The sequence below is a fragment of the Petaurus breviceps genome, unplaced genomic scaffold (assembly GCF_028583685.1).
Source record: "Petaurus breviceps papuanus isolate PSGF00001 unplaced genomic scaffold, PetGlider_PUasm1.0 90895, whole genome shotgun sequence".
NCBI classification, from domain to species: domain Eukaryota; kingdom Metazoa; phylum Chordata; class Mammalia; order Diprotodontia; family Petauridae; genus Petaurus; species Petaurus breviceps.
The window spans coordinates 2,264,502-2,287,507 of NW_027187372.1; the positions used below are offsets into that span (position 1 = coordinate 2,264,502).

The 23,006-nt window shown below is 39.2% G+C and overlaps 1 protein-coding gene across 1 annotated transcript in view; it reads left to right on the top strand.

Moving 5' to 3' along the window:
• Positions 1-23,006, top strand: part of RGSL1 (regulator of G protein signaling like 1) — an 81,304-nt gene that overhangs the window by 53,710 nt on the left and 4,588 nt on the right. Inside the window, 7 exon segments of the mRNA XM_069074674.1 lie at positions 13,596-13,705; positions 14,947-15,039; positions 19,091-19,148; positions 19,598-19,660; positions 19,662-19,686; positions 20,142-20,243; positions 20,246-20,323. Coding sequence (XP_068930775.1) covers positions 13,596-13,705; positions 14,947-15,039; positions 19,091-19,148; positions 19,598-19,660; positions 19,662-19,686; positions 20,142-20,243; positions 20,246-20,323 — 529 coding nt within the window.

Here is a 23,006-nt window from a genome sequence, read left to right on the forward strand (position 1 = left end):
AGATATTTGCACTCTTTTAAAAATTTACCCAAAGCAAAATAAATTCTTCTCCAGTCCCTCATTTTAATCCTCCAAATCTTTGTTTTCAAGTATGCATTCCTTTCTAATACACTTTTACTACCCTCCTTTGTTTTATGGGTGGATTCATACCATTAACATTCACTATTATGATTGTTAATTATGTGTTTACCTGAATCAGAACCTCTTACACTTTATTCTACTTTGTCTTCCACCCCTCTTCTTTACAAAGAAGAAGAAGATGGAGAAAGAAACTTTTTCATCACTACTAGTAATTTGTCACTGAAAAGGTCTATGCCTACTCTTTTGCCTCCTCTCTCTTCAATGTCAGACCTTGATCTCTGGTTCTTACATATTTTAATCTCCTTTTATGACCAGTCCTCAAAGTTGAAATTTTTTTTTGTTTGTGACTACTTCTTGCTTGAATCTGCTCTTCTTCTTAATGTTCCTTTTCATCTTGCTGTGCCCATCTCTATTTCTATTTAGTTAAATTGATATTTCTATACCAAACTCTGTTAGTCTGGTTCAGATAATAATGAAGAATGGATGCCTACTCCCCCTTTTGGAATATCATATCCAAGATTTTCTCTATTTTCTTATAGTTGCTTGTGTAATCCTGACTTGTAACTCCTTGATACTTGAACTTTTTCTTTTTGGATGTTTCTAGTACTTTTTCTTTGATGTGGAAGTTCTGGGTTTTGACTGTGACATTTCTGTATACTTTCAGTTTGGGGTTTCTTTCAGGAGGTGAACAAAGAATTCTCTTGATTTTTCACTTCTTGGAATATGTTTCTCAAGAGGTTTTGCTTCTTTGTTTGATCGCATGTCAATATCTGTAAAGTTATCTTAGAAAACTTGAAGGGCTATTTAAATTCCATCCATCTATATATTATTATCTATTATTAGCCATTATTATCATGGTTTGTAGTGAGTCTAATGATTCTTAAATTCTCTTTTCTTGATTTCTTTTCCAGGTCAGTTATTTTTTACAGTAAATATATTTTCTTTTGTTTTTTCATTATCTTGAAAAATATGATAATTATATAACATAATAATAATAATAATAGCTATACATTATGTATTTCCTTAAGGTTCACAGAATAATTCAAACATTTTCTCTTGCTTTGTGGAGTAATTGAGTTCTTTTTGCTCCGTTTTATTATTTTTTTATGTCTCTACTACTTCAGTAAGGTTTCACCTTCTTTTCTAAACTATTTAGTCTACTTTTACTTTTTTTTCTTCTGAGCTTTCACACTTCATGTCTAATTTAATCTTTTATTTCTTGCTTCATTTTCCAGCTACTTTTGTAGACCAGGTACCCAAATCATTTTTCCCCTCTGAGGTTTACCTGATAGTTGTGGAATTATTCTTTTCTAGGTTTATCTCTTAGCCTTGTCTTAAACCATAGTATTTCTTCATCATGTTTTGTATTTTCCTCTTTTTAATGATATTTTCAAGCTCAGTTCTTGGTTTGGGATTTTGTACTAAATGTAAAGAGTAAAAAAACCTGAAAAATGTAATAAAACTTGTACTGATTAACAAAGTAATTTTTTTAGCATTAATGTGATTTCATCATAAATCTTAGTAAGTATAATTAATTAATGTTAATGGACATTTCCCTTTTTACAAATATTTTTATTTGCAAAATAGTTTAATCATTAGTTATACCTTTACTGGGAAAGTGAGTTGCTACAAACCTATCTGCAGCCTGAAGAAGTTTAGGCCTACTTTAATTTTGGCCCCTACCTAACTGCCAAGTTGCTCAGGTTTGGTCTAAGGTCTTGAAGAACTTCTCTTTCTTCAAGGAAATCTCTCAGTTCTTATAAGCCAGGAGAAATCAGGGGGAAAAGACAAACTATATAAAGTTACAGAATCAGCTTGACAAGTGAGTGACCTTTTAATACACGTTAATTTCTTAGGAGCCTCATGACTGTGAAGTCTATCTTAGCATGGTCTCTGGAGACATCTAGGGACTAAAGTAAAAACAGCAATAACACACTTAATTGTGAAGCTTTTATTTTCTAGTTTCAATACCAGTGTTTAGTATTTGTTACAATCTCTCGTTTTTTTAGTCACTGTAAGTATAAAGAGATGGTCTCCATCTTCTGTCCTAAATACTATCCCTTCATTTAGCTCATAAACTGGGTCTCTAATAAAAGAATTGAACCTATTGGTAGTTGCACCTAGCTGGAGAAATATGGCCCTGTGAACCCAGACAGGGAAATCAAGAGTCACTGAAGGACACCTTAGTCCTCCCAGAAGGAATATATTTGTAACAGAAGCACCAATGAGCCATTACTTAGCCATTAACTGACTACCTGTTCTGCCACTATGGTTGATACCTTGATTGTAAGGTCTACCAACTGGGGTGCCACAAACTGTTAGAGGGACCCCTTTTACGGAATCCTGGGCCTTTCTTAAATCTACAAGCCAAGGACCAAACCTGTGACTAGGCTACAGTCTTGGGGAGGAACTCCTAGGAAAAGCATTAAATTCTTAGGGAGGAAACCATTCTAGTAGTCATTCAAAAAGCCTGATTTGTTTTAAAAATTGACCAGCAAGGGACAGGTAGGTGGCACAGTGAATAGAGTACCAGCCCTGGAGTCAGGAAGGCCTGAGTTCAAATCTAGTCTCAGACTCTTGACACTTAGCTGTGTGACCTTGGACAAGTCACTTAACCCCCAATTGCCTTGCTTCTAAAAAAATTTTTTTTTGACCAGTAAAAGATCTTTTTAACCTCTCCAGACTGGTACCTTACCTGACAAGAAAAGATAAAACTCAGCCATTAAAGGAGAAGCAGAGACTTCTACTGAAGCCTCAAACTAACAATGAGAAGTCTTCATATTCATTGTCTTAATTGAGCCTCATGGGGGATACTCCACAAAAGTCTATTAGCCCCAAGTCTATTTATCTGTATTTCTATGTGTGTGATTGTGTCTTACAAATTTTGCTTTGGTCACTTCTGAAAAATCATTTAGGGTAATGGGAGCAAAAAATTCTAAAGCTAGCATGAAAAAAAAGGACTCCCTTGGAAAAAATTCTCATAGCATGGGAACAGGGGAGCACTCCCAGTAGAACAGGAATGACCAAAACAAAAACAAAAATCTGGGGAATTAGATTAGGTAACATTTGGTTTAAAACAGCAAGAAAATCAGCTAATGAACTATTTTGGTCTCAATTCAGTTAAAAGATTTAAGGCTAGCCAGAGCAGATAAACAAAGTCAGATGGAAGACTGGTGCGTTTTGGGGCAAATTAAATGATCCTTTACCTAATGACAAACCTAGGCCATCAGAGTATAGCAGTCTGATGTCTTTGGAGGTACCTTCCTTCTACCCTGCCCTGCCTTTGCCTTCCCCTTCTCCTCTTCCCTTCCTGATCCTTTGCTTTCTCCTGTTCTTTACAACAATCTATTACTCTCTCCATGCCTTCCATGTCTACCAAGACTCCCCTTTCTCTTCTTTTTTTGGGGGGAGGAGGGCAATTGGGGTTAAGTGACTTGCCCAAAGTCACAAGGCTAGTAAGTGTGTCAAGTGTTTGAGGCCGGATTTGAACTCAGGTCCTCCTGACTCCTGGGCCAGTGCTCTATTCACTGTACCACCTAGCCACCCCTTTTTAAAATTTTTTTTTTTAATTTTTATTATTTTGCTTTTTGGAGGGCAAATGGGCTTAAGTGATTTGCCCAAGGTCACACAGCTACTTTTTATGTTAAGTGTCTGAGGCTGGATTTGAACTCAGATTCTCCTGACTCCAGGGCCAGTGCTTTATTCACTCTGCCACCTAGCTGCCCAACCTCCCCTTTCTCTTCCTCCTGCTCTCCCTTATCCCATTTCTTCTTCCTCCCCTGCCCCTACTCCACTGCTTTCTGCATTTCCATCTTATTTTCCTTCCAAACTGGTGGGAGATTTAATCACTTCTGGTACTGAGGAAAAGCCTACTGGTGTTTTACTTCTTCAGGAAAGACTTCTCCACAACCATCTGTGTCACTTAGTTGTTCGGAGAGGCCATGAGCCTTTCAGTCCTACTGACCTCTCCACTCGGAGAAGGGACATCCATGAATTTAATGAGGACACTGCAGCCATTATCATCCAATTTAAAACCATTTTTAGAGGATACAGTCCTCTTTGGGGAAATGTTACTGATTTGATGATGACTTTACTTTCTGTTGGGGAAAGACAGGCTATTACAGAAACAACAAATAGGTCGGTTCCTAGAGGTAGCACTGTGGGTCTTCCCAGTCGACCTTTACAGGACCCACTTTGGAACCCCACTGTTCCTGAGGATTATACCAGATCACAGGAAGCTAAGGAGTTCCTAGTTCTGGGTGTGGAGGCCTGAACAATTAGATCAGAAAGCTGGAATAATTCTAGGATACATTACAAGAAGAGAAAGAGACCCTAACTGTTTTTTTCTAATAGACTTTGCAAAAGTGCAAAGCAGTACACTGGATTAGACCCACATATCATTTGCACACACTTTGTTAATCAATCACTGCCTGAGATATGATAGCATTTCCATAAGAGATATCCTGAATGGCATGGAATGGCCTTGTCTTATATGTTTATGGGGGGAAAAAAAGAGGAAAATGAGAAATAGGAAAAAGAAAAGCAGGAAAAGGAAAGACAGGAAAAAGAAAAAACTGCAAAAGAAGAACAGACTGTTCTTTCCTGCTCCAGTCCAACCCATTCTTGTTCCTTGAGAGGCTATCTTTGAGGCCTCTGTATACAAATGTACAGGCCAGTAAGGGCACTGCTATACAAGGTGTTTCAGAAGCTCTATCTAAACCTCTCAAATTGATTGATAAATTGTGTCCTGAGACTCATCCAAAACAGCCTGATGTTCTCCCCCCACATTGTTCTGTCTATCCAGAACACCAAGGGTGGGGAATTACATATATATCCTCTTAGAATTACTTTTTGACACCCCTCTATCCAAGCAAAACCTTTTCTCCCAATGCAGACATGCTTATTAGGAGGAAATATTTCCATTGCTTCCTGTATATAGGAATTGCAGACCAGATTGTGGGTACTTCACAACACAGGAGTAGCAGTACAGACTGGGCCACAATCTATATCCAGGAGACAAAGTCCACATCAGGAACTTCTAATGAACAAGTGGGGCCCAGCCTGCTTGGGAAGGACCATTCTAGTTGTGCTGACCACTCCAATAGCAATCAAGATCAGAGGAAATGATTTGTGGATACATCATTCACATGTGAAATCTGACCTTTGTGCCAATAGAAAACCTGTCCCTTGCACCAATAGAAAACCTGTCCCTTGCTCCAATACAAAACCTGCCCTTGGTGCCGATACAAAACCTGCCCTTTGTGCCAGTATCACTTATGTTGATACGTAATGTTAGTTTCAATACTAATATCAACCATTTTTCCCTTTCTAAGAAGTAAAAATAATGATACTAACAGGGAAATATATGAATCCATAAGGGAATAGATCAGTTGTTATTGGGTTGTTTTTAAAATTTCCTTATCGTTTGTATGAAATCTTATAATTTCTTGAATAATATAATGTGAAGGGTAGCTAAGACAGGGCCACACATCTGACTCTCCTCTCTACACATCCTTTTAATATTACTACTGCTTCCTATTGCCTTTTCTCAACTTGTATATAGCCCAATGAATGGAGCAGGCCTCAGCTGTTATGATAATAGCAGCTACCACTTCCCTAAGTTCCTTCAAAGTCCCTCCAAACCTAGACCTTCCTTACTATCTTCCAGAGTTATAACTACAACCCCAACTCCACCCCACTCCCCACCACCCACTAATAACAGGGGAGAACTTTCTGATGGCAGAAAAGTATTTGTCAACCCAATGAAGGAATATTTTCATGGGAAAACTACACAAGTTTACAGCCCATGACAATTCTTCTGTTTCAGGTTTTTGCACTGCTACTATCCCTGCAACATCTGGGGCAGAGAGTTTCTCTCTCTCTCTCTCTCTGTCTCTCTCTCTCTCTGTCTCTCTCTGTCTCTGTCTCTCTCTCTCTCTCTCTCTCTCTCTCTCTCTCTCTCTCTCTCTCTGTCTCTCTCTCTCTCTCTCTCTCTCTCTCTCTCTCTCCCTCTCTCTCTCTCTCTCTCTCTCTCTCTCTCTCTCTCTCTCTCTCTCTCTCTCTCTCTGTCTCTGTCTCTCTCTATCTCAATACTTGGTTAAAATTGAAAAGTTGGGTGCCTTTTTCCCTAATAGTTGTTTTGATTATTGCATTTTTTGTCATTTTATACTTGCAATCAAACTTCCCCCTATTGCCTAGTTGTGATTTGAGCAGTGTTACACATAGCCTTCTCTCCAGGTCACTCTTCTCATGAGAAATGGGTAACAAATAATGCTGTTATTGACATCCACAATCAGGCATGGTGTGGTCTGTACCACATTAAAGCTATTGAATCACATGGTTGTGGGGTTTGTCACCATGTCCACCAATACAATTCTGACCCACGGATAGTTGTTCCTATCCAACTTAATGACATGCCACAGTTAATCATAAAAGAGAATAGTAACTTTACATCATCTTTTGTAGAATCATTCACACCTTTTGACTTTGCAAGCTGCAAAGTTAACCATAATGATTGGAATATGTGTTTGGGACTTTCCAGTGCAGATTACATATAAATCTCTTAATTATCCCCAGACCCAAGCAATATTTCATACAACCTTAAGCCATCAGGCCACTACCAGTGTTAAGACCAAGACATCATCACTCCCCATCAAACAGCCATTACCAACTTTTCCTCTTTGTATTAAGACATACAAGACCCACCCAATAGACACTGATGTAGGAGATAAGGTGAACTACATTCTTACTATCCCTAAGTATGATAAAGCCCATTCATTAATTTGTACTAAAATCTGCCTCTTTAAAAGTAAAGATGACTCCCAGCCTAGAGATCTTTTTTTAAAATAACCTGTCAGTAATAAGACAGCCTTTGAGGGAAAATCAGAAGTAATTCCAGAGTTGCCATGGGGATTAGTAACCCCATTTTTTGAAAATTTGCTCTGGCCTTACTTTTTCTTCTCTTCCCCAAGGATAGTACAGGACATACAAAATTACCTACCTGGCCTCACCAGTCTTAGTTTTTAACTACTCCATAGGTTTAATAGAGACAGAAACCCCCAGAAACTTAGGAACATGCTGGCATACACATTAAAAAAGGAAAGTAGGTACAGGAGAACATCCCAATTATGCAGTAGAATTTAGTCATATTCAGAGTTTTTGGCCTATCTTTGCTTCTTATGGGATGACTAGAGTAATACATTCAACTAGAAACCTTTCTGCAAAGGTTGAGAAACTAGCCCAAGAAACAACCTCAACCATTGCTAACACCACTAGTACCATCCTCTCTCTCAGATGAAATCAATTCCCTAGCAAAGGTCGTCATGCAAAACCATCTGGTATTATACATTCTCACTGCTTTCCCGGGGGAAGGCTGTGCTGTTACTAATCAGTCATGCTGCTCCTTTATCAATAAGACAGGAGAAATTGTCATAAACATTCATGATCTTGAATGGATCGTGTCCAAGACTTGGTGAATTGCAAGTGAAACCCATGTGAAAAATAATGGTGATGGTAATTGGTAGAATTCTTCCTGGTTTACTTGGATCCGGGTAAATGGCCTGTTAGCCACCCTTGGGACCTTGGTCTTATTATTCTTTCTAAGCTTTGCCCTGGTATTTGTATTTGAGCGTGTTCCAGGCTTTCATCAAAAGGGAAACTCATCATAATGATGCCTATATTAAAAATCTTATAGAATTATTTTATAGATAGGTGATCCATGGAAATCCTGGATCCCATTGATCAAAGGGGGAAATTGAGGAAATTAAATTGATTCTGTATCATTTTGTAATCAATTATATTCTGTAGTGGAGCCATTTCTGTTTTACTGTCCCCATTTTGAATGCTTGTACAAGCTACATGTCTTTGTCTGTGTCTATGAGCTCAGTTTAAAAGTTTAGCCCTCTCCTCTTAGTTTAAAGCTCTGATTAAAGACAAATACTGTGATCCACCATTCCTGTAGTTCTTATGAAAATTCCAGGACATGTTTGTTGATCTAGTATATTTCCGCATAATATATTGTACATCCTTCCATGTCCTTGTACAATTAAAGAGGGTCTTATCTCCTTGGAAGCCAGGCATCCTGCTATCCTTGGTCCACTAGCAACATCCTCAGGGTGCTGATAGGTCTCAAAAATCAATTAAACATTCTTTAATGACAGAGAGGGGTGGTTGCTAGCCCCATATGGATGCTAACCCATTCTCTTTGATCTTACCAATCATATTGTCCTCACCCCCATGATCCTAACATCCCTATAACCTTTCACTTTATTTTACCCACCTACCCAGTTCTGTTCTTTGTTCTATGTTTTTTTTAAAGCAGTTGGGGTTAAGTAACTTGCTCAAGGTTACACAGCCAGTTATTTTGTGTGGATGCTAGGAATCTGAGGCCGGAACCGATCCCGGGTTTCCCGACTCCAGGGCCGGCACTCTTACTCACTGCGCCACCTGGCCGCCCCTGTTCTATGTTTATAAAAAGGAGGTGTGCTTTCTCTTCTGAGTCACTGGCTTGAGGTATCCACTTGGCCCACTTTGTTAAAAGGTTCATGCTCTGCTATTAAAATGATAAAGTTTGGAATGCTGTACCTCAATTTACCTTTACTAAATCCTATTAAGACAGGCTTCAGCTCTATTCTCCTTCTTCTCAATTATTAGTTAGCTGTTGGTTCCATCATGTGCTGTGTGGCCTTGCCAGACTCCAGTTGGATTCTAGCGATGATGATGATGTCATGCCTCCTATACAGCCTCCCAGGAGATCGTGACCAGGTGCTAGATTGGTTCTATTCCGCTACTGCTCCCAGGGCTCCTATGACGGCAGTCTTTCTGCACAGTGATCTATAGGGACTAATTCTGTCCCTTATTATGTTCTGACAGATGAGAGTAGAGACCTGATGCCTCTCCTCTCCTCAGTTCAGTCAGCTTCTGATCAGGACTTGAGTCTGGTTTTCCTGATACACCCCCTCATTCCACCATCACTGGCTTCCCTGGTGAGGTCCCTCTATCTCCTCCTATCAATGTCTTGCCATCTTTTTGTGTAATTTGGGCCTGGATGGAGGAGCTTATTTCTCATCCTTTTCAGTTTTATCATGTATCTTTCTTGGGTCTTTTTTGGATATGATTTAGGGTTTATGTGGGAGAGCTGGGCTTTTCAATGTCCTTTCCTATTGTAATCTTACTTGAAAGTCGTTGTGTTCCTTTGAAAAACAAATGGACCAGTTCTTTGAATATATACATATATACACACATATATATGTATAGACTTTATATATTTTTATTATTATTAACATATTTGAGCTTGCCAAGTGTTTGTCTCCTCAAAAAAATGCAGAATTGAAATGGAATAGAAAAATGCAATCTTTTACAAAATTTCCTCAGCTTGCCATAGCTTTAGGGGGAAAGGTTAGTGGCTACATGTGATAGTAACAGTAATTGTGTATATTTGTGGCCTGCACTTTGCAGCACCAACCGAAACATGAGAGCGTAAATAATGAGTCTGTGGGCCAGGCAAAGATTGTCGCATTCATATATTTATTACATGTGTGCTAAGCAAATCTCAAATAAACATCTAAGGGTTAGGGTTTATATACTGAAGCACTTACATCATACTTTCTCATGGGAAACTTCATGTAGTTTGTTACATGAGGCACCTAGCATGCAGTCTTCAGGAGGACATTCCTGTGGGACATTCCCTTGTTTTCTTGTCTCATGCATCACTTCTTTATCTGTATTGCTCAAGCGGCCATGGCTTCAGGGACAGCCAGAAGTTTCAAGCCTCTCTTGCACAGGGGATGAGTAATGGGGAGTGATGAGTCAACATCCTGAGATAATGGGCCCAGGTGGGTGGAAACTGGCTCAAGGGGGTCCTTGGCCTGGATTTGGGACCATGGCAGACCCCTCAGAGCTAACCCTCAACACCTCCCCCTGCATATTTTTACTTTTCATTTTCTCCCTTGTCTTGTACTGTTCAGACTCCTAGTATCTTTGTAGCATTTCTGCTACACTACAGAGTTGACAGATCACTTTCTTTATCACAACCCTGAGAAGTACAGAGCCCAAATACTAGGATACCAACTTTATAGGTGAGGAAACTAAATTAGGGTCACAGCTTCCAAGAGAAAGAGATAGAAGTTAAAAGTCTTCTGAGCTTAAGATTAAAACAATCCATATGCAAAGGAATTCACAATCTAAAATTCCCAAACAAGCAGTCATTGAGGCTTTATTTGAAACCTTCCAATGAGGGGAGAACCATTAGCTCTCCAGGGAGCCCATTCTATTTTGGGACAACTCTGGTTGTTAGGAAGGGTTTTGTCTGGTTTTTGCTGACATCAAGTCTACCTTCAGCTCTTTGAAAATTTCAGACAGTATAAGGCTTTGGAGATACTAAATCTACTTCCATTTTTAGCTTTTTTTTTTACAGGAACAAAAGAGAAAGAAGTTTCTTTTGTGAATGCTCATTTGAAAATTAATTCACTATTAATGAATAACAAAAAGAGCAATGGTATAATAGACACATTGCAGATCCAAAATAAATTGAAATGAGCTGAGAAAGGAGAAAAAAAAGAAACTTGGGGATATATAGATATCTAGAAAATTAGCTGAAAAAATGGTCAGCTTTCAAAACTTAACCTAGTCTGAAGCATAGGAGACAGATTTGGGAACAGAGAGTAGCTCTAGATTCATGGTCCCATCAGTGTAGGAATGACTATACATCAGCAAATCTTCCTTAGCAACTCTTCTATAGCTTAGTTGAACCGAATTAACTAAAACAATTTAAGATTAAATGACTTGCCCATGACCACATAGCTGTCAATTATCAAAGGAACATCTTTGAATATAGACCTTTTTAATCACAGGAGTATTCCATATTTCCAGATCTACACTTAAAGATTCCATCAGTATGTTTTAAGCCCCACAATATTCTGTGGCAAATTAGTTTGGAAATGCTTGGTTAGAGATTACAAGGCTAGTTCCATGAAAACTGGTTATTTACACCTAAATTATATTCCTTTTCCTATGATTTGTTCTTTGACACATGCATTCATTAGGCTTTAATTATTAAATTACTGTTTAGGTCTATCTTTTGTTTGTGTTCCCTGAATTGGTTTCTATTTTTATTGAGTATAGTCTGTAAAGGATATGCTTTAAAATTTCTATGTTTTTGGTCCAGAATATCAAGGGAATTAAGGGGGAAAATGCTAGGGAAGGTAACCTAGCCACACCAAATTTTAAACTGTATTATAAAGCAGCAGTTATCAAAACCACTTGGTACTGGTTGAGAAATAGAGTGGTGGATCCGTGGAATAGATTAGGTACACAAGACACAGTAGTCAATGATTCTAGTAATCTACTGTTTGAGAAACCCAAAGACTCTAGCTTCTGGGTTAAGAACTCACTATTTGACAAAAATTGCTGGGAAAACTGGAAAGTAGTATGGCAGAAACTGGGCATAGACCAATATCTTACACCATATACCAAAAATAAAGTCAAAATGGGTACAAAATTTAGATATAAAGGCTGATACTATAAGCAATCTGGGGGATCAAGGAATAGATTACCTGTCAGATTTATGGAGAAGGGGAGAATTAATGATCAAACAAGAGAAACATTGCAAAATAAAAAATGGATAATTTTGATTACATTAAATTGATAAGTTTTTGTACAAACAAAGCCAATGTAACCAACATTAGGAGGAAAACAGAAAATTGGGAAAGAATTTTTACAACCAGTGTCTCTGATAAAGGCCTTGTTTCTAAAATATAAAGAGAACTGACTCAAATTTGTAAGAACACAAGTCATTCCCCAATTGATAAATGGTCAAAGGATATGAACAGGCAGTTTTCAGAGGAAGAAATTAAAGATATCTATAATCATAAGGAAAAATGCTCGAATTTATTGATTATAGAAATGCAAATCAAACCAACTCTTAGGTACCCCCATCTCACCAGTCAGATTGGTTAACATGACAAAACAGGAAAATGATAAATGCTGGAGATGTGGGAAAAGTGGAACTCTAATGCATTGTTGGTGGAGTTGTGAACTGATCCAACCATTCTGAAGAGCAATTTGGAAATATGCCCAAAGTGCATACCCTTTGACCCAGCAATACCACTTCTAGGGCTGTATCCCAAAGAGATCATACAAGTGGGAGGAGGATCCATATGTACAAAAATATTTATAGTAGCTCTTTTTGTGGTGGCAACGAATTGGAAATCAAGGGGATGTCCTTCAATTGGGGAATAGCTAAAAAAAAGTTGTGGTATATGAATGTAATGGAATACTATTGTGTTATAAGAAATGAGAAACAGACAGACTTTGTAATAACCTGGAGAGATTTATATAAACTGATGCTGAATGAGGGGAGCAAAACCAGGGAATATTGTACACAGTTACAGACACATTTTATCTGTGATGACTAACTTCACTAGACTGGGCTCTTCTCAGTAATACAAGGTTATAAAACAACTCCAAAAGACTCATGATGGAAAAGGCTATCCACATGTGGAGAAAGAATTATGGAGTCTGAATGCAGATTGAAGTAAACTACTTGCTCTCTTTCCTTTTCATTTTGTTTTGTTTCTTCTTTCTTGTTCATTCCACAGGTTATAATTCTTCTTTACAACTCGACTAATGTTTAATGTGAATGTATATGTAGAACCTGTATCAGATTGTGTGCCACCATGGAGGGGAAAGGGGGAGGAGAGTGAGAGGGAGAAAATTTGGAAATCAAAAACTTGTGGAACTGAATATTTTAAACTAAAAGTGAATAAATTTTTAAAAATTCTACCTTTTTATGTTTATTTCTAATTTCTTTACTCCTCAATACATAGTCAATCTTTAATTATGATGACAAGTAATAAATGCCATGTGGTGGCAAACAACATGTATATTCTTTAGTGATTCCATTCAGAAGGTATCATAAGTCTTTTAGCTCTAAATTTCTCCAATATTTTGTTCAATTCTGTTTTCCCTTTGTTTTTTTCTTACTCTTAGATTTTTCTGACTTGAAAAACATTACAATTTCCTACTTATTGTGTAACTATGACTATGATCTCTGTACATAAACATGGCTCAATTTAAAAAAAAATTTGATTGTCACATTAATGACTATCAAAATGATTAGCAAAAAAAATTAAGACTGAATTTTTAAGAAATTATGTAATTTGAAGATACAAAGAAATTTAATACATCAACTCACTAAATTTTAGCTCTTATCTCATTGCTTAACTATGGTTCAATTGATCAGAGCAAAACAGAAACTCTAAGTCTTTTGAGGAACATACATTGCTCAAGCATACATTGGTTCACTGCATCTCTCAGTCTGCTTTACACAAGTCTTTTGGTGGTCCTTGGGGCCATAGAGCGATCCTAAACTAAAAATTCCCTTCAGATAAACTTTTACTTAGTTGCTTACTATTTATTAGAGAGAGGTTTCCGTTCCTATTACCAGCACGTCTTTTTCTGTGAGCACTCCTGGCTGATTATTTCCATTCTGTAACCAGAAGCAATTTTTCCCGCAGGTACTGTAAATGGAAAGCAAGCCATGTCTACTTTTGTTACTCAGGAATGAAAAGCAAGGAAAGCTCCCCTGTTGCTATCATATCTCCTAAACAGCCTCAGTGGAGTGGGGGTAAGCTTGGCCCATGGTTCCCTGTTCCTGATCCTTCAACAGCATTCAGCACAGGATCTACAACAGAAGAAACTGTGGACCAATTGAGATGGTTCAGTGGAAAGGAATTAGTCATTTGGTGTTAGATTACTATATCTAAATAACCTAGATAGAATGTATTTGGGATATCAGGGAATTCTGGGAGATATTTGACTTTTTTTTCCTCACATGGCCATTAGAGGCAAGGTATCAGACTTCAGTCACCATTACACCTCTGTCTTATAAGATGTAAATACATAAGGTGGTCTTCTCTAGCTTAGGAGTATTTTGTCAAAAAAAAAGGGGGGCCCTCAGATAAAGTGCTTCTATTGTCAATTCATTCCTTTGTGCTAGTGAATTCCTTTTTTTCCTTTTTTAATGTTTAGGAACTGTTGTTCATGGCAGTATATATTACTAGTAATTTTTTGTCCTCTTGCCATTTAAATATGCAACTAAAAGTTTATGGCATTAAAAAAAACTGCAGATACCCCTGCAAAGGTTAGCATTCACTTGGCTATTCATCATTCCTACTTCAGAATAAGCTAGCTTAATCAGATACTTCCCTCTTAGCAACTAGCCGAAATCAGTTCACTGAGGAAAGCTTTTTTTTTTTAAGCAATCGGGGTTAAATAACTTGCTCAAGGTTACACGGCCAGTTATTTCTGGGTGTGGTGCTACGTATCTGAGCCCAGATTTGATCCCCAGGTCATCCTGACACTGGAGCCGGTGTCTATTCACTGTGCTAACTGGCCGCCCCAGGAAATTGATAGTATTCTTTTTTTCTTACCAATTGGGGTTAAGTAACTTGCTCAAGGTTACACGGCCAGTTATTTCTGGGTGTGATGCTGAGTATCTGAGCCCAGATTCAATCCCCAGGTCATCCTGACACTGGAGCTGGTACTCTTACTCGCTGAGCCACCTGGCCGCTCCTGGCTTTTGATTTTTTGAGAACAGAAAGACCTGAGTTCAAATCCTAACACTGACATACTAATTCTATGGCAGGGAAGTCATTTAACCAAGTCCCCAGGCAACTTGGATACAGAATGATTTCTGAATAGCATTGATAAAGGAAGCTTCCTAAACAGAAAGTTTCTGTACTTCAATGAAATCACAGGTCTAAACCATTTTTTAAAAAAAAGAAAGAAAGTTGTGAGGAGTGGAGTGAGATTAATGCTTGGCTTTTTGTTTTGTTTTTGTTTCTCTCCCTGATTCTCCATTTGTAGGGGACCATGTCATCCTGAGATTTTCTCTGTTCAAGGGTGTTGAGTGGCTGCTGCCTCAGCCCCGGGAAGATGCGGGGAGTCCAGCTATGTTATGTAAGTCTGTTGATGTCAAGTGAACATACCCAGATGAGCTACTATAGCCTTGACAGGAGAGCAGATGGACTGTCACACAGAAGACAGATCAGATTTGTTCTACCTGGCCCAGAAAGCAGACCTGGAAGAAATGGAGAAAAGATGCACAGAGGCAAATTTTGACTCAATATAAGGAAAAGTTCTGGCCTTCCTCCCTACACTGGACTCTGGTCCCAGTCCCCTTTCTCTGTATCCCTCTCCTACCTTCCTCACCTTATTCTTATTCACATACCCTCCACATACTAGCCTTTTCCTCTAGCTTTCAAACTCCTGTGCCTCCAGCTACCCTTCCCTCTTCTCCACATCCTGTTGTCTTAGGATCCTCCCTATCCAGAACTTTGTATGTTCAGTCATTTTCTAAAAGCAGCCCTACCTTTCCATGTGGCTTTTTTTTTCCATCAGCCCCTTTCTATTTTTCTCCACTGTCAATTCTTTTCTCAAACCTCTTGCCATTTGACAATTCTGCCTCTTTAAAGAGCAGAAAGGGCCACAGTCCACCAGTGTTTGGAGATGAACTTTATGACCTTAAAGCCAGTCTTCAAGGCCTGACATGAGACTCAGTACAAAGTCAGCCATTGAACCAACATATGGTACCTCAAACACCCCCAGCAAGATGAATCATCATTAGATTCAATGAATGATATTCTTTAACTGGGTCAGTTTTAAGATGTCACAGCTCCCTAGGTGTGAGAGCCAGTGAACTGATGCATTGTCCAAGAAACCTTAGAACAGAGAAGCAGCCAAGGGGCCGCACCTGAAAGTGTTCCTAAGAACCAAGAAATTCTCAAGATATGGCCCCAGATGGACATAACCATCCAGTTCCATAAGCACTGAGATTTCATGTCCAAGTATAATCAAGAACCCTGGAATAAGTCTTTCCTTTGGCTTTAAAAAGACATTGGATTCTTGTTGGCACGGGCAGAAGCACTATAACTAATCCATGATGGGCCAGCTGTTTACAATTTCCTGTGACTTTAATGACATTAACTGTGACATACAGAATGTGAGACTTCTGCCTGTTCATGGACTCGCCTTCATCCCTGGGACAAGGTCCCATCTTGGTGTAGTAGATATGCTCTTAAAAAGTGTCCCATCTTCTGCTCTGGACCATTTCCACCTACCCAAGGTTGCCAAAACAGCCTACCCATTTCTTTTTTTTGACCATCCAATAATGAGTCCAGTGGGATCTTATGTTCTCTGCATCTTCCAGTAAGTTGAGGGACTCTAAAGTTACAATTTTCTATTATTGCTATAGTTCACTCTTTGTTTTTGAAGAGGACCAATAACATCATGGGTGATCTCTTGACTTAGTTATGAACTACTTGTAACAACTTGCCTCTTCCAGGCTCATCTTTTTTTTTTCCAATCAAGAATACCCTTGAAACAGGTTGTAGCAGCAAGCACACAACACTTTTCAAAGTAAGCCCCAAAGCAAAGTCTCACATCAGGGATTATATAGCCTTCTCCAGGCTCAGAGAATGTAACAACCCTCTTGACCCACTGCCCAATCACAAAGTGTCTCTTGAAAAACAAGCCTCCCACCACAGGTTCCAGGTCCACTTAAGCCTAGGGGCAGGGAAGATCTTAAAAATTTACATTCCCATTACACAGGAATAAATCATTCTCAAAGATTTTGTAGAGATGATAAAGTAGGTATAGATTTTTATGGTAATTGATGTACTCATGGTCACCATTTTTCAATAAGAATAATATTTCAATCTCCCCTCCCAATTATTAGTTTTTCTTTCAGATATCACAAAATTTTATCCTCACCTTCAATGAGCCCTTCCTCTGTTTCTGTACTAGCGTAGATGGAGAAAATTGTTTCTCATCAAAAGACTAATGTTTTTATTCTATTTTCACTCATTTTATCTTCCTTTAATACCCTTGAGATTCTCAAGTAGGCAAATTAATTGATCCCATCAATTTGGGAACTTCCTCCACAATCACAGAGTGTAACCCCATCCATCTATGCCTGCCATCTATAATGATTCTTGCCCATTTCCTTCCCTGTTTCCCAGACAATATCCTTTATTTCAGTCTGCTGGAGGCCTTACTATTTTCTCCTAATATTGCAAAGGCACCAGTGAAGTAGTACAGCTCTCTATCTGAAATCCTGATATGGGACTAATTGTATAACCCTTGATGACTCCTTTTGTTTGAATTCTCCTTTAAAGTTCCTCATTGGCTCTCTGTTGCTGCCTGCTCTTGGGATAATCTAACTTAATTTGCTATCAAACCTTTCTACAATCTCATTTTTTCCCTTCCCAGTTTCTCACTGTTTTCTGAGGATTTGTCTTTGTTTCATAGGTTTAGTTGATGTTTCCATAGCTCTTTAAAGTTTGAAAGTTGCTTCATGCAGATGACCTTATTTTGACTCTCACAACAAAAGTATGAGATGTAGGTGCTATTTTCCTTATTAGATCTATGAGATCACTGAGGCCAAGTAAGGCTAAATGACTTGCAAAACTATAACAGCTGGGGTAAGAATAGAACCCTGGTTTTCCTGCCTCTGGGTCTACCACTGCCATCTATGATGCCAAGGTTGTGATGGTCAAATAGTGGCTAATCTACTGGTAATGAACCTGGTGATGGTGCCTGGATGGGTTGGACCCAAATGGGCTTGTTCTTATCTATATTTGAATATAATACTACATCTTGTATAGGCAGTCAAAGCCCTTAGGGAAGGTCAACAAATATTAGATAAATGAATGTGCAGTGGAGATAGAGTCCCAGGTCTGGAATCATGAAGACTCATCTCCTGAGTTCAAATATGGCCTCAGACACATACTAGCTATGATACCCTGGGCAAGTCACTTCTTTCAAATATGGCCTGAGACACATACTAGCTATGGTACCCTGGGCAAGTCACTTCATCCTGTTTGCCTCAGTTTCCTCCTCAGCAAAATGAGCTAGAAAAGGAAATGGCAAACCACTCTAGTATCTTTGCCAAGAGAAGCTCAAATGGGGTCATGGAGAGTCAGGAATGACTGAACAACAAAATCTGTAAAATTGGGATAATAATACAGTATTTGTACTACCTAGTGTACAAGATTGTTGTAAGAAAAGTACTTTTCAAATATCAAAGTGATTATTATTAGTAGTATTCCTTTAATCTGGCATTGGATGGGGGGGGGGGGAAGAGAAGAATGAACTAAGATAAACCTTAGTAAAGGCTAGTCTGAGGAAGTAATACCTGATGGGAAGGAAGAAGCCTGAAAGATTCCAAGCTATCTTATTCCAGCTCCTTACTTTGGTCAACAGGATGCCACTGCTCAAGTCTTCCCTCTCCCAGTGCAAAGTACTTTCTGGAGAAAAGCTAATTCTTTGGTGTTCCAATGGAAGATATTTGACTCTATAAAGGAAGACATAGAAGTTCAGCCTTGACAATAGTCTGAATTTTAGAGCAGAAGGGTTTTTAGAGACCAACTAATCCAATTCCCTCATTTTATACTGAGGGAGACTAAGATAGATCAAGTGACTTGTCCAAGGTCACACACTTACCTGCAAAACTGGAGCTGGAACCCAAGGTTCCTGTCTCCAAGTTCAATACTCTTTGCATGTTGCCATGTTGTTGCAAGAATAGCCGAGTTCTCAGTAATCCCATCCCTTGTTAGCAAACCTTCATGACTGGGAAAAGATGCTGCCACCCTGGGAGGAGAGACACCTAGTCATTTCCCCAGATTTGTTCTGGTTTGTTGATATGACATCTGGGTACTGAGGAAAGCTCACTTGAACTGAAAATGACCCATGAGGTGAACTGGATCTTCCACCACCACCTTCCAACTGCCTTGCTCTACCTCTGTGTTCCTAGAGCCTAGTCACTGCTGCTTGGCCCCCCATTCACACCCAAGCTTCCCCTTGCAACTCACAGGGAAGATCTGACATCTGTGCTGACTACTTCTCCTGACTGATTGTGTTGACAAAAGCCCTTCCCAAACCTGATACCCTCATAATCACTACCATCTCTCCATGTGCTCTGACAGGAACTTCTCTTTATATTTGTCTTTAGCTTCATCCAGCAGCATGTCCCAGAAGAAAAAAGGGACAGGCATCTTCCAAGCAGCAGGGTAGGCAAAACTGGGGGGACCCCTTTTGATTCTGAGTTGCCTTATCTCTGAACAGAAGAGCATGGCTGGGACTAGGGAAGCCTTCTCATCCAAGGAAGGGGCCTTGTTTCCCAGGGACCTTAATTGCACAGCTGAAATCCAGTTTTTCACATAGCAAATAGAAGATAAAATCTACTCCCCAACCACCCTCACCCCATTCTGCCTTGTGAATGAGATGGGATACCCAGGGGAGCTGGGAGCTACTTCCAGACATGGGTCAATTATAGAAGGAAAGGAGCCCCTCTAGGGCTTGATTACCAACACTGAGTAGCTCCCATCAGGACTACTTCAACCAGGTTCTGAAAAACCAGGCCAAGAGCCAGAGCCCTTCTGTGGGTGGAGAACCCCAAATGTCCTCAATTATATATGATCCTAATATTCCTCATCCTCTCACTTTACACATCGCTCAGAGATTTGGGAAAGGAAGAAGAGACCATTATCACCAAGTCTGAAAGAGAAGATAAGAACAAGAAGCTGTTTTATACCTTTGGAATTTCAGGTCAGTCTCTGCTGACCCAGAGGACAAAACCCAGTTCAGCACTGCCAGTCTCAAGTCTAAGACATGGCTAGGTTTGGGGGAGAAGTTGGGCCCTCCCATCCTTTGAGAACTGCTGCGGTGTGCAGAGGAGGCTTGGAGTTACTGGGCTCTCAGTAGTTATTAGCTGGTCCTAGCATCTGAGAAACAGACCAACACCTTTGGGACTCTGCTCCCTGGAGGGGCAAGGTAGGGCTTGAACCTCCTGGAGGAGAGTGGTCTAGAGATTTAGTACTACAGTCACCAAATGTTGAGTACTTCCAGGCTGGGTGCCTCACTGCTGCTATTAACTGACTGTTCTGTCTCCCTTCAGCCAGAGACTCTCTGACATCTCTAAGGTCAATCCACTAGACACATCATACATCTGACTGAGTCAGACCAGTGCTCAGGAGGCACCTAACATGGATGGAATTTTATAGGTGAGAACTGGGATGCTTTGGCATCAGCAAGAAGGGACATTGGGCACCAGCCTGGAAATGGCAGGGGTGGGCTACTCTGAGTACAAATGGAGAGACATTCCTACACACAGAACCATGGGCAGCAGATCTGCTGCTGTGTTCGAGCCTGGGATTACTACCAGACTGTGCCATTTCCACACGGAGTAATGTTTCTAAAAGAGTATTTATTCCACTTGAATCAGGAGGCATGGGTTCTAATCTTGGCTCAGCCACTATAAATAACTGTATGATTTATATCAAAATGACTTAATCTTTCTAAGCCTATTTCTGCATCTGTGAAATGGAAATAATGTCTGGATCAGAGTACTTATATCAAATGAGATAATATTTGGAAAAGTGTTTTGAAAAATACAAAGGGTTTCCACTTCACAGTTGATTCAAATATAAGGCATTATTATTACTATGAATGCCATTGAGACAGGTTATCATTCATAAATGGTAATCCTATCTAGACAAGATAATCCTGCCCTCCCCCCAGAAAAAGAATCCCTCCTTCCTCATAGGTCTATTTTTATTTTTATAAATTTGTTTTAGTTTAAAAAAAAGTGACAGGATCAGTTTTGAAATTTTTACCTCAAGGACTAGATTTTAAACTTAGTTCATTACTATTGGTTGTCAGGAACACCCTCAAAGCAAAGAATCCCACTGTTTCCCCCTTGATTTTTCAGTAAAATAAAGGGCAGATGAGCTCAGATTGGTTTCATTCTTGACCCCAGAGAAATAAGAAGGAAATTTATTTCTCTCCTTTCAGTAGACTTGAGGGGAACTACAGGTATGGAATGTTGCATATACTACCAGACATGGTCACTTTGTCATTTCAATTGTTAAAATTTTGCTTTGTTATAAGAGAGAAATCACTGGATAGGGGTGGAAGAGGGAAAGGATGTCATACAGGGGGAAAAATTATTCTGATGTTAATAAGGCAAAAATGCAAGTATTAAGAAAAATAACCAAAATGAAGGGCAGAACTTAAGAGATGAGTAGGATGGCTTATTTTCTCCTTGGGATCTAAAATAAGAGGGAAGAAAGAAAACATGGGAAGGCAAGTTAGGGGTTTCATTGGCGGCAGCCATTAATTGTGTTACAGATTTTCAAAAGGGTTTATACTCAGAGAATCTGGGTAAAAATCCTGACTGCCAGTTCCTACCTGTGTGACCTTGGGCTTGATTTTCCTTCTCTGTCAAGAAAAGAGGTTGGACCAGACAAACTGTAGATTCCAGTGCTAAATTGATAACATTTTTTGGTTTTGATTTTTTGCTAGCATTTTCTTTCTACCTAATGTATCCCATTAGGATACACAGAGGTGTGCATTTTCATAAGAATGGAGGAAATTATAGAAAGAAGGCCTGGTTGATGATGGTGGGATGGATCAGGTAAAGGATGGCCAGATTCTGCAGACTAGAAAGGACCAAAGGGGTAGGGATAGGTGCTTAAGAGAAAGCTATGCAGTGGTAAAAGGGTGACATCTAGATAGGGAAGCACTTAAAAGAATAAGCAGAAGGTAGTATAGACCCAGACATGGAGGCTGGAGCTCAGATATTTTATTTCCTTTGTGATCCTGTATATTTCATTTTGTGCATTTAAAAATATTCTGAGAAGGGGTAAATAGGCTTTACCAGACTGCCAAGGGCGACCTTGACATTACAAATAAGTTTTCATTCCTGGAAGAACTAGAGGAGTAGAAGACAGAACCAAGTCCTAGAGAAACTATAGTACATGCAATATATTTCAGAGAATGGATAAAACAAGTTACTGGGACTGGGGCATTTAAGGAAGGGCCATCAGCAAGGCTGATTTGAGGTTGCATTCAGGAACATCACATTCTCCTTACCTAGGTCTGGAGTTAGGGTTAAAACGACAGGCAAGGTCAAGTTTCTCATCCCACCTACCCCTCCATCCATTGACCAGTGCTAGAGAAGTAGGGAGGGTCCCATCCTCACTATGAGGAGGAAAAGGTTTTCTCCATTATCTCTATTCTTAAAGGACTTTTTCTTAACAAAATTAATCCCAAGATCCTGAGACCTTTGATATGAATAAGGAAAATGGACCTCCCCAGGAATCCCACTCTGGATCATGACATAGAGGTGAACCCTGGGTTTTCAAAGGCTTTATCTGTGAAAGACAAGCTCTATTCAGCTTCAACCATGTGCCCAACAACAAATTATATATTTGTTGTCCAAGGACTAACCTCACTAAAAACAGAAAGACTCATCAACAGTCTGGCCTCTAGACGATTTTTTTTGCCCAAGGTGTCCCATGAAATGGACACAAATTCACAATCATTTCATTTCCATGTAGCTTCTGTTATTCTTCCTCCTGGAGAAATTACTTTACACATATATTTGTGTTTTTGCTATAAATGAACCTTAAAGACTTAAATGTAATGATAGCTAGCCCACAGCTTTTCCTTGGAATTGATGGAAATGGTTTCATTTTATGCTATAAGACAAGAAACATCATTATCAGAGACACTTGACCATCTTGCCTGACAAGCCTATGATAAGCATGAGCAAAGAAGTCGATATAAAGAATAATTTATATACCAACATTCATTGCAAAAGATGATGTGGGAAAGTCTATGAAGATTTGACAAGATACTCCTAAGTAAGTCAACAATGTGCCTTGATACACTCATTAATTTCGATGAGAATATGAGCCTAGGGTTAGAAAACATAGTTCTTCATCAAGAAGTGAAAGAAGGCATGTGCACAATTATAGCCCACTCTGGAATGATACTTGAATTTTAGCAAAAGAATTATGTCACTTAAAGAACTAAGAAAAAAATTAGTGAAATTGGTCCTTTTGGGGGGCAAGAAGTAATTTCAT